The sequence below is a fragment of the Oryzias melastigma genome, linkage group LG11 (assembly GCF_002922805.2).
Source record: "Oryzias melastigma strain HK-1 linkage group LG11, ASM292280v2, whole genome shotgun sequence".
Taxonomy (NCBI): Eukaryota; Metazoa; Chordata; class Actinopteri; order Beloniformes; family Adrianichthyidae; genus Oryzias; species Oryzias melastigma.
The window spans coordinates 15,372,490-15,388,414 of record NC_050522.1 but is presented as its reverse complement, the minus strand read 5'-3'; the positions used below and the strand labels follow the sequence as shown (position 1 = coordinate 15,388,414).

The 15,925-nt window shown below is 38.7% G+C and overlaps 1 protein-coding gene across 1 annotated transcript in view; it reads right to left on the bottom strand.

Annotated features, from left to right (window-relative positions):
• Positions 1 to 5,834: 5,834 nt before the first annotated feature.
• mylipa (myosin regulatory light chain interacting protein a) overlaps positions 5,835 to 15,925 on the bottom strand; it is a 10,868-nt gene continuing 777 nt past the window's right edge. The window contains exons 2-7 of the mRNA XM_024294571.2: positions 15,616 to 15,806; positions 10,020 to 10,205; positions 9,273 to 9,470; positions 9,022 to 9,186; positions 7,553 to 7,970; positions 5,835 to 7,116 (exon numbers count right to left, since the gene is read on the bottom strand). Coding sequence (XP_024150339.1) covers positions 6,922 to 7,116; positions 7,553 to 7,970; positions 9,022 to 9,186; positions 9,273 to 9,470; positions 10,020 to 10,205; positions 15,616 to 15,806 — 1,353 coding nt within the window. The 3' untranslated portion in view covers positions 5,835 to 6,921. The remainder of the gene's footprint in view (positions 7,117 to 7,552; positions 7,971 to 9,021; positions 9,187 to 9,272; positions 9,471 to 10,019; positions 10,206 to 15,615; positions 15,807 to 15,925) is intronic.

Below are 15,925 nucleotides of genomic sequence, written 5' to 3'. Positions count from 1 at the left end.
TTTAGCACATCTACGAGATGGGATGCTTTAGCTCGACAAACAAAATATCATGTTAGTTTTTATCGAGAAAATATGATTTGTAATTTAATTGGTTTTTATTTGACCAAGTGGATATTTCAGTATAAAAACGATTGGAAATTGAATAATTCATGATAAAATAATTAACACAAAGTTATTTACATGACATTGAAAAAAATTGTTCCTTCAAATTAGTATTTTACAGTACACATTAGTGTTTTTCAATTAGTAATAGTAATTAGTAAAAGTAAGTACTATTTTGTGCACACAAATTAGTATTTTGTGCACACAAATTGCTGTTTAGAGGCCACAAATTTTATGTTTTTTTTTTACTTTATTTAAAAAAATTCAATGTTGTGCACACAAATGAGCAATCCATAAGCACAACTTAGCTATTTGTCTGTACAAACTAGCATTTTGTATGCACAGTTAACATTGTGTTTGTACAAACTAGCATTTTGTATGCACAAGTTAGCATTGTGTGTACAAATTTGCTTTTTGTATGCAAAAATTAGCATTTTTTGTGTACAAATTACCTTTCTGTTCCCACAAATTAGCATTGTGTATGTACAAGCTAGCATTATGTTTTTACAAATTAGCATTCTGTGCACACAAAATGCTAATTTAAGGGAACAATTTTTTTAAAATATTATTTATTTCCAGGGCTTCATACATTCCAGATGCTTTCACAAAAAACATATCGACCTAAAAATTTTTTATAATTTTTGCATTTTTTTCAATTAAACATAACAGTGTTGCTTAAATTTATTTGCATCAATAAAAAAGTCGGTTGTTTTTTGCTTTCAATTAAATGTTACATTAAGAACAAACTCAACTTGAAGTGGAAACGAGGACTTTTGTGTTCATCTCATGGTGGACATTTTGTCAGTTGGCTTGGGCACACTTTAAGCTCTGAGAGAACACAGATGCACGCTCACACAGACCGCAGCGTCTCGCTCAGCGTTTAGTTACCAGCTGGCGACGCCATTGAGAGGTGGGCTCGGTTTGCTGAGAGGAAACTTATCTCACAGACACTGAGAGGAGGAGCTTTCCCTGGACACTGTGTCAGCGGGACAAGCAGATGGAAAACACACATGGCAGCCGAGCAGAAAAGAAAGTAAACATCTTTGATGTCTTCTTTTTTGGCATCAGTTGAAATGATAAAATCTTCAAATGCGTTATTTTCTGTCAGCGTGAGGAGCTCAGGTAGTAAACAGATAAGAATTGTGTCCACTAGGGAGGATGGAGGGATGAACCAGAATTTTTGAGCAGCCTTCGCATATTTTCACAGATTTGTGCAAACAAGCAGGTGAAAGTGCATAAAATATATCATTGAGTCTAGAAAACCACATCAAATTAATTCAATAATTTTAGTTACATTTGTTTTAGTGGACCATGGAATTATTACTGGCTAACATGTCAGATAAATGAGTTTGACCAAGAAAAAAATGTTAAAAATCAAATATTTTAGTTTGTAAATGTAATAACAAGTGGGTCAAAATGACAAATTTCTGTTTTTATTAAGTAAATGTGTTTTTATAGCTAAACAAATTTGAAAAAAGATGCAGATGACACACAAACCAGTAAAATCAAATGCCACATTATTTAATGTTTATAGTTTATTTGTAAAGAGCCAGTATACTATCAAAGCACTAATACATCTGTAGCTGTAGATTTATCAAACACACAAGTTTATAGATTTACATGTTTTTTAGGTCAGCCTCTATTTTATTTTCATTCTCAAAAAACACTGATTTATATGATATTGTTACTATTAGGATTAATATAAATGAACAATTTTTAGGGCATAAATAAAACATTAAAAGGCATATTTTCAAAATAAGAAATAGTTTACGGTTTGACAGGGGTTTATGTGACTCCCTTTCAAAATAAAAGACACCTTGTGCCACATGGAATCATCTCATTGTAGCAGAAGTAGTAGTAAAATATAATCTCAGCAGTAATAATAACAATAAAACAAGTTTATTTTACTATTTGGGGTGCATCACAGCCAGAAATGCATTAATCTAACAAACTAAAAATTAATCAGAGCTAACAAAATGTAATTTTTAAACCATAGGGTGTACTTAAAACCATTCAATATGTTTAGAAGTAAAACCTGGTACACTTTAAGTAGGAATTCCGGTTGTTCAAAGTGTTTTAGTACGACTTTGGTAAACTATGAAGGATTAATAGATTGTTGGAGAATTTCAGCTACCAAAGTCAGGAACCTCATAATACAGTCTGTGCTTCAACTAAATGTGAAGGAGTTCAATAAAGTTAGTTAATTGACTTTTTACGAAACAGCTACTTTTTTAAATTGAAAAATATATATTTTTCTATAATGGAGGGATGAAAGATGTGGCTTTAGACTCTTGATCCAGTCTGAGAAGATGATCAGTCATTCAGGTCATGTTGTCTAATTCTCTTCTTCAGGTCAGATGAGCATCAAAGGTTAATCTAGAAAAGGCTTAGCTGCTCATGCGAGTATCTTTAGTTTTAACTGCTGATGAGGAACATTTACATTCTGCCTTTAAATGAAATTTGAGTTGATGCAAATGTTCTTGGAGGGTCTTGGTGTGGCTTAATCTTTTTATTGCTCATGTGTGGTAAAAGAGGCCCCTCGTCTCCTGGGCAAACCTATCAGAACAGGATTTAACACAGGAAAGTGACTTTATAGTCTTCAGAGGAGTGTCCTCTGTCCTCCAGGTGCAGGTGAACTCCTGGAGTCCTGACCTCGTTAAAGTAGAACCATATTTTCCAATGATTTACTACAAGTTTCTGTGCCTCGATGTTCAAAACAGTCTTTCTCCCAACGCTCTTGTTTGTAGAACACATTTCAGATCAAAAGTTGGCACTTTCTTTAATCCTCCAGCATCAAGTTAAAAGCTTTTGTTTTCTTTTAAGTCTTCCAGATGATTAATTCATACTTGGGATTGTCAGCATCCAGGTAAATAAGATAAAAGCGAATTCCTGATCAAACTTTTGTTTTTTAGGTCAACATTTGCATCTGTCGTTTCAGCGTTAATGTTTCCACAAGTGGTTAATATTTAATAAAGCTGTTATTCTCACCATGAAAAATGTTGTTTCATCATTCAGATTACAATAGAACCTGTTGTGCTTTAAACAAAGTAAACAAAGAGATTTTTTTGGTCTTCACGCCTTTCAGCTGATGGCGGCAGATTTCTTTTGGTCTTCATCGTCCTGAATAATTTAAAATAAAATGTATTACAAGATACTTTCATTCACATTTTTAAAAATATAACCCAATGCAACATATATATTATCAAACATATTTATATATTTTTGACCGTTTTATGGTAAGAACAAGCAATATTGTGATGCATTCCAAAAGAACACTCTCAGATTTCAGGGACAATTTTTCAAATGTTTTATTTCAATCATATATATAAAAAAATAAAAGCATAATCCCCTTAGGTGTTAAAACTCATGTTTTTGAAGGAAATTAGCAAGAAGGTTTGGTTAAAGTAGGAGAAACCCAACTTTCAAGAAGATTAAGGCAATTAAAAAGAAAAAAAAATATTATTGCTGTTGTGCAACATAAGTGTAGTAAGTTACAGCAATAGATTTTATCTTTTTAATTCCAAAATATTAAAATATATTTTTAAATATTTCCTGAAAAAATGTCTGACCCCATTTATGCCTGAATTTGTTTCCAAAAATATTTAAAATATATATTTTCTTTAGTCATTTTTCTATTTATACCCTGGCATGAAGGGGTTAAACTTTCATCTCTGCTGCTGGTAAATTATATGAATGATTTATTTTTTACCGTCTCTGACCGTCTTTGTACTAACCCAGCTCATCACCGGAAGGGAAAACGAACAAAAAGTGATTTTGCCGCGGTTATAAAACGACATTCTCTGTCTCATCCATGAACAGGATTCTTTGTGTCCTCCATAGTTGTGTAACAGTCTTGTTTTAAAAATGATAATTTTAAATTGCATAAAAAGAAGTGTTTTTCCTCATATAACCCTGAAGTGTTATTTCCTTTTTTTTATTTTAATGTGTCTAAAAGGAGAACTGATTCCCTAACAGAACAGACAGCTCTTAATTTGAAATGAAATGATAAACATCCTGCCGAGTGATTCTACCTTCCTCCTTTAAAAAATAAAGGAACAAAAAATATCTTATTCAGTAGTAACAAAAGAAGTTAACAGCTTTTTAATTTCAGAACATTTTTCTTAGAGGAAAAATAAATTAAATTGTTTTTGTTTATCTTAAATTCCAAATCTAAATTCTTACTATTACTCTGTAATCTCTATTCTTATTACTTCTTAGTGATTTTACTTTTTAATTATTTTTTTTTGTTTTTAAACCTCATATTACCATGACTTTAACATGAGTTTTTGTGTGAACTAAAGATTAAAATTAATTAAAATTACAAAAAAATGTGAACTAATCAGTAATTCAAATGAAATGTGAATTTATATTTAAAAAATAGTCGAGTTTAGTAACATAAAAAAGATGAGAAAAAAAATGAGAACTGTTATTTGAAAATTAATCTCATGCAATATAGTTCACAGAATTATCTTTAAAAATCCAGAAAGAAAGTAGATTAATAGAAAAATGACCCAGCATTCAGATCTCTGATCATATTCAGGCTTTAGTCGGGTCCTGGAGTCCAGGTTCTACTCCGTCTTTGCCCTACAGTTAGCCTTGAAACTCAGCCCTGCCCCACATCAGAGAAGAAAACAAAAACGTTTGGGGACCCCTGATTTAAGTTAAGCTCATCTAAAAATAAGTTTCATGGTGTAAAGTTGGAGCAACAAGAACAGATCATCCACCAATTCCACCGATGATTGCTGAACGCACGCACACGGCGTGTTTCTAAACACCTGTTTCACAAAGAGTGTGTCACCTCAGAACAATGCAGGACTTAAGTGGACTGTTTGGAAACAGTTTTGAATGTTTCAATTTCTTAATCAGAGCCAGACCCATAGGCAGAATTTAGAAATAAGTCAGGTTATTTTTTTAGGAAGATCGACAAAACCTTGAGGATGTTTTTGATGTTGCAGGATGGGCCGCCGCCCGCCTGCAGTGAGTCTGGACTTCAGCGGGAGTCTAATTAGAGAGCAATGTTCTTCCTTCCAAGCTGTCATCAGTGTCCTTGGAGGTAATTGAATATCGGTGAGTGAAAACACAGATAAGAAGAGAAAGGGGGAACACAAATAGGGAAGCACTCTCAGTTGGATGGTGCCAGAGAGGAAAAAAAAAGTCAAATCAATAGCTTCTGTACTTAAGTGGTGAATTTCTGTCACAGTCCACTAGCGCCCGTCACTTTTAATCAACAGCTTTTTTTTAAGTGCTCCGACCGCCTGCAGGGATGAAGATCCACCTTCCAGTTTATTTGCTAAAGAGTAAAGTCGTTCTTTAACTTCACCTCGTATGATCTGACTTTGAGCTGCTTTAAACGTCAGGAAATCAATTTCTGGACAAAAATCTCTTAAAACGTCAATGCAGCTCCTTTAAAAGATAAATAAAAGGATATCAGTGTTTGTGTTTACTTTTGTGAGGCTCTTAGTATGGATTTCTAAGTTCCCTTAGGAGTTCCCTACTTATCAAACCTTTATTCATTTTAAAGGAGGCTTTTAAATGTTAATGTAGCCTTTGAAAATCTATAAGGAAACCAGCTTTGTCATGGAAACGAGGTCATTCAGAACTGTAACCTGGTGACTTGAGTGAGTTACATATTTGAAGGAAAAATAAATAAAAACCTTTAACGTAGCATCAGAGTCCAAGATAAGTTCATTAGACTGAAGACCCTTAGGAGTAAATCAATTTGTCCAAACATGTTTTTTCTCTTCCAAAGAACTTTATTAATACTCGTTTTAAAAGCAGAGTGCATAGAAAAACACAAAAAACGACTTTCACTCTAAAAGTTGCATGGAGACTTTTGCTTCAGAAAACAGAAACAAACTGCTTGTGCTGTGAGATAAAAACTCCTTCCCCTGCAGTCGCTGAGCTCGACGGTGTCAGCAATAAAGGAAAGTTTGTCATAACAAACATGTTGCTGCTACATTAAAGCAAATCTCTAAAGACGTGGGAATATTCTTTAGTAAAGTGGCATTGTCTTGTTTAAATATATACTTAGAATTTAAATTAAAAAGAAAAACAAAAGCTTGGCAAAAAATAAAAACAAAAGCACAAGTATTGCACTTACAGATCTCTTAGTACCCTTAAAACAGCAAAGAGAATTCATGAAAACTAAAGAAACTTTAGCGGAGGTTTTTGGAGGAAGCAGCTGCGGCGCTGCTTCTGCAGAGTGCATGCCAGCGCTCTCCGCTTCGGTTTGGATGAGACGGAGCTGCAGTCGGTTAAGCGGCATCCGTTTACAGGCTTTAGTTAATCGCTAAAGTCGGAGACCCGGGAACGTGTCAAGAACAGGTTAAAGCAGAACAGCGGCGCCAAGGAAAACCTCCATCATTGGTGTAGAAACTCAAACAACGATTCAATCTCAACGTAAAATAACTGCAATGTTCAAATGTACACACAAACACACACAAACGACTGTTAACACATTGAAACCATCAATTCATAAAAAAATAACTTCAATCCTGTTAAATGATTGAAAAATAAAAAGTCACATTATTTAGGTTCTGAGCCAAAAACGGCTATCTCCCAAAAAACAAAGTCAAAATAGTTCTGGATCAGATCAACTGATTCATCATTTAGTTCACAATATAGGATTTAAAGAAAGTAAATAAATGTGTTAAAAGAAAACGCCTGACAAAGAGACAGGGATTAAAAAAATAAAAGTGGTTGGGAGTGTGATCTTTGATTTTGACGTCCATTTCTGTGCAGGAAATGTTCCATCTTTACAAAAAACACAAAGCTGGCGGTGCTTTGAAAGAGTCCGTGGCGCCCGCTGGCGTCAGCGTCTCATGTGTGGCAGAGCTTGTGCTCATACTCCGTGGGGGAGCAGGAGTGAGGGGACGTGGTGTCCCGGTGGATGGGCGGCGGGATGCTGCTGCGGAGCTGGCTGTTGTCGGTCAGCGTCAGGTTCAGGAGGCTGGTGCACGTGGGCAGGTAGACGTGCTGAACGTGCTCCACGTCCGCCCGGCAAACAGGACACAGCTGAAAGAGGGGAGACAAACCTGTTAAAATCATTCAAGAAACTCCAAGCAGCTTTTCTTTGTCGTTTTTTGGCATCTTGTATTTAATGCTGTAAACAAAAAGGCTCTAAAATTGCTCCACGTGTGTGAGCGCAGTCACGTTTTCAGGTTAATGGACTAGAGATTTGCCCGCCTGCTGTAATCCCCTTATAAAGACACATGCATATGCGCGTGCACACATCCTCCACAAAGATAGGACGCATTTAGCTGATTAAGTGCGAGGACAATCAGGGCATTGGAGAGCAAGCGGAGCTCTGGATGCTTTTCTTTTAAAAAATTCTCATTAAAAAAATGATAAGAAGTTGGAACACTTTTGATGAAATACTCCGATAAACTCATGGGAATAACATCAGCATATATAAAAGCAGCCATCTTTGAGCTTGATAAATGATTTTTACCTGCAGTTGGTTGGCGCAGGTCTGGCAGCACACCATGTGTCCGCAGGGGCAGAAAGCGGCGTCGATCTCCTCCTCGCAGCACAGCATGCAGAGGAGGGCCTCCCGGAGCTTCTGCAGCCGCTCCTGCAGGGCTCGGCTCATGTGGCAGCTGCTGCAGTCCAGGTCCTTGTCCTGCTGGTCGTCTCTGGTCGGAGAGCACGAGGACGGGGAGCTGCTCTTGGAGCGCGACGCCAAGTCTCTGTTGCCGGTGTTGTAGAGCGAGCGGCGGGCGTGGTCGTACACCTCCTTGGCGGTGCGTCTGATGTCGAAGACGTACTTCTTGCCCACGTTGATGTTCTCGTTGAGGAAGAGGGATGCCAGGTGGCCCTTGAAGTCTCTGCTGTACTGCATCATCACTGCGTTAGTGACCGTGTCGCACCTGTAAACCACAAAATCGCCTTAAATTAGCATACATGGAAGTAAAAACATGATTTTTTTTAATATCTGGAAATAAATTAAAACCTCAAGGGGTTAAAAACACAAATACAAAGCAAGAAAACTAATATTTTTATTTTTAAATGTGTTATATAATCAGACCAAAACCACATTCAGTGATTTTATTTTTTTTTTTAATTGAAACTGAAGGCTCCTTTTCTGTTAATGCAAAAGTGCAACTAAGTGATGCAAAAAAAGCAACTCCAAGTCCCATTTTGGCAAATTCAAGTCCCAAGTCTCAGTATGAATTAAAATGTAAGATTATATCACTTTTAACTAACCTATTCCTGAAAATAACTGGGGAATCTGCATCCTCACCAGTGAAACAGCAAAATAATTTGATTTTTTTTTAAATTAGGCATTTAAAAAAAATAAAAAAGTTGTTTGTGAGAATTAACTGAATCAAGTCCAAGTCCCATCTCTGACAAGAATTCATGTTTTAATAGTAAAGTAGGTTGTAAGTTTGAACATCCTGTTCTGGTGTCACATTCACCGCTGAACTGAGTCAACAGGATGAAGAAAGAATAACAAAAAAATCTGAATGTCCTAAAAGAAGCCTGAAAAAAACCCCGAAAAAAATAAAATAAAAACTTTAGATTCTGAAAAAATGCTGTAATCCAACTGTTTGAATATAATCTTATATGGAGCTACAGCGAGTCCCACTGGGATGAAAAAAATGTTTTCATCTAAAAAACTTTTCTGCACTGAAGCCCATTTAGGTCAAGGAAATGTTTTCCCAGCATTCCATGCTACAAGAGTTTATACCATAAAAACACAAAAACATGGAATATAAACAGTGAAGTTAATGTTTACATATGTGGGAAATCATGCTCTAGAAGTAGCAAAACAAGTTTTACAGTCGGTCGGTCATTGCACAACGCTGTTAAAAGATGAACTGTAACCGAGCCACCTCCGATTAAACATGTTTGTAGAACAATAATAAGTTACAGCTTCAGCTTTAAAGATCCTGTAAAAAGTCTAAAGTTCAACATCACCTGTAGAAAGCATGCGTCTCTGTGATGGCGCGGTAGAGACCGCTGGCTGCGCGGTTGCTGATCAACTTGAACAGAAGCACTACACTGTCGTTGGTATCCTTGGTAACCGTCAGATAGACACTTTTCCCCGACTGCGTGGCAATTTGGATGATGGGATAACTTATTCTGAGAAAAGAAATGGTTTCATATCAATCAGAGATGTTCAGCTTCTAACATATGACTTTTTTTTTAATAAAAACATCCCATCTTACCTATTGACCAAAGTGAAGTCGTCTTTGCAAACGGCGATCCCCTCAGGACCGACGCCGATGGCCGTCCGCTGACCGTTGGCGTCACGGGCCCAGTGCCACTCCACCCCATAATGCTCCATAGCAGAGACCAGCTGGAGGGCCTGGTACTCCACAGAAGCTTGGCTCGAGCCTTCTAAAGCTTTGTGTCTGGAAATGATGCTGCAGGAAGAACGAGACGGAGGGAAAGAAATGAAACTCCGAACATCTGCCGCTGCAGCACAGCAATTACCAAACATCCTGTTGAGACGAAGCCTTCAGCTACAGAGCGTACTGTTCTTCAAAAGCTTGTGGGGGTTTGGGAAAGGTTGGAGAATTTAACAAACAATCCCACAAGCCTTTTCTCTGCTGCTTTTTGCTGATGAATTTGTGTTGTTCTTATCCAAACATTTATCCTCACATAAAGCACATTTTTCCCCCCTTAAAGTCACGCAGTTTTAGCGTTTTATGCCACCTTCTCTAGATCATCTCTGCAACAGTCTGGTGATACGATAGATCTCGTGACACATGGCTCACGAAAATATGACAGCAATTATTTTATATAATCAGAAAAGTAGAAGAAGCAGCCCCTCCCTGCTTGTCCAGTGTGAACACCAAAGGCTAAAGGTACATTCAAGAACCAGTGTTTGCACGTTCTTAAACGCATGTGTGTACGTAGCATCTAGCTTAACTTTACACCGCCTGGGTCAAGTCGTACAGCGGGCGTCTCACCTGTTGATGGAGGCGGCACTGGGCTCCTCCCCGCACAGCTCCGAATACCAGTACTGGGCGGTGTTTTGGTTGTAGTCCCCGAACTCTGCCTGAGCCAGCAGGGCACTCAGCTCCTCTGCTTGTTCGGAGCCCATTCGGAGGTGACCGTTGTGGAGGTCCTCCTTCACATGCAGGAAGAACAGGTGTCTGGAGGATTTAAGAGGAAGGAAAGATAGCATTAAGAAAGACATCCACTACAGTGGTTTACTCTGTTGTAACCACTTCCTCAAAACACAAACCGTCTAACTGAAGCATAATAGCTGACACTGGTTTCCTAGAAACCCAAAATCCCTGAAATTGAAAGCTGGTCTCGACACAAACACGGATATTTGAAGAAGTGGTTGATGAAAACAGTTGTAGGGGGCGGAGCCTCAGTTGATGTTTGGGTTGACTCGTAGGAGCACCACGTTCTGGTCTGGTAGGAAAAACAGACGGTGCAGCACGTCTTTTCATTGTTTTCGCCAGATGATGTAAAGAAATCTTTCCTTCACACCAGCAGGAGACCACGAGGAGAAACATCCCAGCTAACGGGAGCGCTGAACTTGACCCTCGCAGATCCTCCCTTCAGATGACCTTTGGCACAGTAAACTGTAAGAAGATTATGAACTAGTCACCTGCTCCTGGAACGGTTGCACGTTGACCCCTATGGAACAGTTTGATCCACTTTTGGGCTCCTAAGATTGACAAAAACAGGCTTTTTCTTTCCTTTTAAAACACAACTCTTGGGTTTTCTTTGAAGTACTGCATATTTTGTGCATGTGAATTAGATCCCACAGTAACTTGAGGTCATTTGGAAAGTTTAAAATGCAAGTCTTCCCTAATAAGGTCTGCAAACTAACAGAACTGTAGGAGCTTGGAAAGAAGGAGATTGTTGCTTCCCGTGATCCCGCAGTACAAACAAGCCTACACCTCGTGACACAAACACTAACAACGTGCGTTCCGAATGCAACAACAGACACGCCTTTGCAAACACGTTCAGCTGGGAGGCGCGCACAAAGCCAAGTCTGCGCTGCCGCCGCCTCTGCAGAGGCCGGAGCGATGCGAGGGCTGGAGCATGAGCGGCCTCGGGCATAACAAACACGCTTTGATACGGTGTTAAACATCCCATTCCCTCCACACAAACACTGCGCTCTATTGTGTCAGGCCCAGCAGGCGTCATGTGACGGAGCGCTGCTAGTTAGCTACCTGCCTGACGCAAACAATGGGGCTGACATTACAGAGGGTTTACTACAGGTCGTTAGCACAGGGTTACTATAGGGCGAGGCGCAGGTTACTCTCGGTTGCACAGGTGTTTCCGTGAGGTTACTATCAGTCACAACACCTACATGAAAAAAAGTTTCCTTTAACAGAAGTTGTTATTTAGTGAACTGAAGCAAACAGTTCCTTTTTTTGACCAATTTTGATTTGTAACAATAAGATTTGGGGCAAAAAGATCAGAGCGTTCATTCTCTGAAACTGAATTTGCAAACATTGAAAGAACAGTGAATTCTGGGGCTTTTAGAGGCCCTGAAAGCAGAGACTGCAGGTCACTTGTGGCTACTCAGAGGAACCAAAGGCTGAACACCTGCAGCCAAGAAACCATGTTAAGATCCAGCTCAATGTCCTCTAAAAAGAACAGAAGTGCATATTTAGTGGAATCAAACATTGTAAAGCTTTTCCTGCATCTATAAACATCTATTCAATCTTCACTTTGATGAAACTTGTTTTGGTGGCATTTTCCTAATAAAGGACACAAAATTAAGATTAAAAACAACATTTCTGAGTACGTCTTGATTCAAATCATACAAATGCTGGTGAAAAAAAATAAAAATAAAATGTGTGTTAGACAAAAGTATTTCTGATCGTTCTAATATTGCTCGCCATTTTTGTTGCACCGCTAATGCTAGGTTGGGGCTGTAAACTAGCAAGAGAGTGTAAACACAGAGCTCTCAGCACCAAGAGTCCCATTCACAACTCGGGTGAATCTGTAATTAAGTAGTCAGACTCTCAAAAATCTTTGTCCTAGAAAATAACATTTCAAATAAAAACTAAAAGTCCAATGGAAACAAGTTTAGAACTGATCAAAAGATTATTGGAGTGGGGCTATAAACCCAGTGGGAGCTTGAACTACCAAGGAAGTTGCCAGGAGTCTGCTGAAAAAATAAAATAAAAACCATCCATTGTTGACAAACTCAAAAAAAATAAAAAAGGTTTGAACAAAAACTATAAATCCACAAAGAAGAAACTAAAATGAGCACGATTGTTGCTTTAAATGAGGACAAATGTAAAAAACTAAACTGTTTTTAAACAACACAACTATACAAGAGTCGTTTTTCATACAGCGCGTCCTGGACCGTTTAATCTACAAGCCATTATCAACACCTTGCATCCATTTGAATGTCAGGAAGTGTGTTGAGACTCAAGTCTCCTGTCCTACTTCTACTGTATTACAGTTTACGCCACACGTCTTTGTCCACAAGATACAGACCGCCTGCTAATCTGGGTAAACAAACCGACTCAAAGCTTCATGTCACAGTACCAAAGAGGAAAAATTATATTCACGCACTCCTAGTAAGACTTCTCAAAACAAGTCAGTCATGTTCTGCAAAAGCCTCGGCTCTTGTTTATTTTTGCTCAGACGGAGCGTCAAAACCTACAAAAACCAGCCGTTTCAGAAGCTACACTCAAACTGAAACCTAACCCTGCCGCCTGGATACTGTGCCACTGTCGGCCAATCAGCAGCAGAGTTTCACATCTCAACAATGCGGCTTGTAAGCTAGTCAAATACCACAGCCAGGAGCCATGTGTGACAAGGTTACTCTCAGTCAATGACCTATAGTTAACTCTGCACGCCAACTTCTCCAAAAGTTGGAGGCGGAATAAAACAGAAGAGCAGTTTGAGACAAAGCTGCAGGTCACTGATTATATATATCTGTGCCTTCAAGCTCAAAGCAGCTTTAGTGATCCAACAAAGAGGTCGTCTGTATGAAACATTCCTTGGGTCTGCACTGGACGGTAAACTGCAATTATAGACAATATTCTAAGACAAAGTTTAACGAGAAGAGTGAGTCAGAGTATAAAAAGATCATAAAAATCATAGTTTGGAGTCATCTAGTGTGCTTGAAGTGAAACTTTTTGAACATTGCAGGATCTGCCACCATGAGCCAAAAAAATCCCCACAAATTTGACCATAATACAATCCAGGGATGTTATCATTTCCAAGCACTCTTGCAGTTAAAGTAAAATACTCTTGTTTTGAGGAACAGTTGCACAAACTTGTGATCTCTATCAAACCTGGATTTGATAGAGATCTTATGCAAACTCATGTCCCTGCATTTCATTTTCCCCTCAGTTAGTCATGTTGAGTTTAAACACAGCGCTCCGTGTGAAACAAGCATTCACCACAAGTACAGTTTCATGACAAACGGGCCTAACGCGGGTAGTTTATTTAAAATAGTTTACAATCCTTCCACAAAATAAGTTACTTTTTCCTTTAAAAGATGGCCATTCTTACATTTTTCTGCAAAAATCCCAGAGTTTAGGGTTAGGACTCATGCTAATCTGTCCTTTCAGGGCTTCAGACGTTGCCTAATTAGAATGCTGAACACATCGGCTAAAGGAGGAAGGGGACAAATTCACATATTTAAATCTGAACAGCCCCCAGCAAACTGTGTTTAATGATCCATGTAAGCGCCAACAGAACCAATAATTCCAGTATTTAAGCACAGATCAGATGGTCTAAAGGAAAAAATAAATAAATAAATGAAGCGCAAACTGCTCTAGTTTGGAGTTAGGTCAGGAAACAACTAAAACAACTTGATTAGAAAATTTGAAGGAAAAAAAACCTCTAACCACCTCTAAATATACAAAATATGAAGAAATTCAGTAGTTTTGTGATCAACGTATTCAACAAAATAAAGCTTCAGAATAGCTATAAACCTTATCAGGAATGCTTTTTAGGACTTAAAAAAAATTGAGAAAAATGTCCTACTCAATAGCAGATCTACACAAACAGCCTGTTGTGTGTGCAGATAAACACTAAAGTGATCGGTAAAAGCTTTATGTGGCAGCAGAGCACAACAGCTTATATAATCTGCCATGAGTTCAGCAGGTTACATAAGCGGGCTGTTGAGAAGGGTATACAGACAGGTGCCAACTGTCCAGCTCATCTGCAGGGAGTTCATGTTGTCCACAAGCTGCATGAAAATCACCATCTCTCAGTCTACAGGTGATCGTATTCACCAAAAATATTTTTAAATAGGAGTTGGCATGAAATGTGCATCATAATGAGGCGTGTCTGCTCAGGAGGAAACCAGCAGTCAGACCAGATTAGGGGAAACTTTGACTTTAACCGGGTCGAAAGTTGCAGATGAAGAAAATACGTTAACCGCAACAGCATAGAAAACTTTTTTTTAATAATCCAATTTAAAGTTTTTAAAGTTAATCTGAAACTACACTTTTTTAAAGAATTGCAACACAATCTGCAAATGAATTACCATATGCAATATCTTTAAGTGTAAAAAAAAAAAAATTCGGATTAAAAAAGGTTTTCTTAAAATATAAAATAACTTTTACGCTACATTTGTTCACCATGCATTCATTTCCCTGTCACTTGGCTTTATCTCGCTTCTTCACAACACTTCCACCCTCCACTCACCCAGTGCCAGCTATCTGCTGATAACCCCAGCTAATCGAGTGGAGGTCGGAGCAGAGGCGGCCAACTGTCCCCGTGCCCTCTCCCCCAATTCACCCTCCATCTCATTAGTCATCCTCAGAGGAAGCCAAACATGGACAATGAAAAAGCTGATGCACTCATTCAACTAAAGTCTATAAAATCCAGAGAATAAGTTAGTCAAATTAGGTTTAAGTAACTCCCCTTAAAGTTTGAACACTAAACTTTACTAGGACTCCCTCCAGTTGGCTCAAATCATCGTAGAAAAAGGTAATGAGTTTTTTTCCATGGTGGGGTTCAGCATATGTGTCATAAAACACTTAAAAAAAAAAAAAAAATCCAACAAAAGCCCCGGCAATCTCACCATAACATAGTTTCAGCTGTGACTCAATAATGACCCATATGAGAGGAAACAGAAGGGCGATGTGTTGGGGGTGAAAAAAGAAACCACACCTCTGGCCTGTTACCAGAACACATCTACAAAAAAGTCAAATTGTGAAAGTGCTTTGTTTAGAAAAAAAAAAAGCTACAAACACTTACAAAACTAAAAGGTTAATTCATGTTGAACAGAAGCAGTGACATTGGGGGGCTGTTCCATCACTAGGGGTCTCAGGGGAAGTGTGTGGAGCTGCTGGGATCACATTTCCAACCGAAATGACCTACAGTAACCCCGGAAGAGCTCTGGAGAGGTTACTACAGGGCATTTCCACTGCATGGCCTGCAGGCTGTTGGAGCAATGCCTTTGTTTTGAGTCAGCGCGCTGTGCTCATTGTCATAGGGAGCCACAAGGAGAGAAAGAGAAAGAAAGAACACCCTAGCACAACTTTCATTTAACTAAACCTGACATTTGTTTTAATTTAATTTTAAGTTTCGGAAAGTTTGAGTGTTCAAGCACTGAGCTGGTACCTGGTCTGTTCCTGCAGAATGAGATGAGGCTCCACAAAGAACTTGACCCGCAGCCTCAGCCGGCACGGCGTCACATTATCCATCTGCTGGCAGATGCGGTTCCTCAGATTCAGCCACAGATTCTCTCCCTTGCTGCCCGTGAACTGCAGCCCAAAGTAGTCAGCTTCAATAATGCCCAACTTCCTGCAAACCTGCAAGCAGGGGAGAAAACGTAAACCATCAAACAAACTCCTAAAAACTTTGTTTCAACGCTTCAACACTAAAAATTGTCAAATATAATTAAGCAGGTTACAGCATGTTGTCGGGGGGG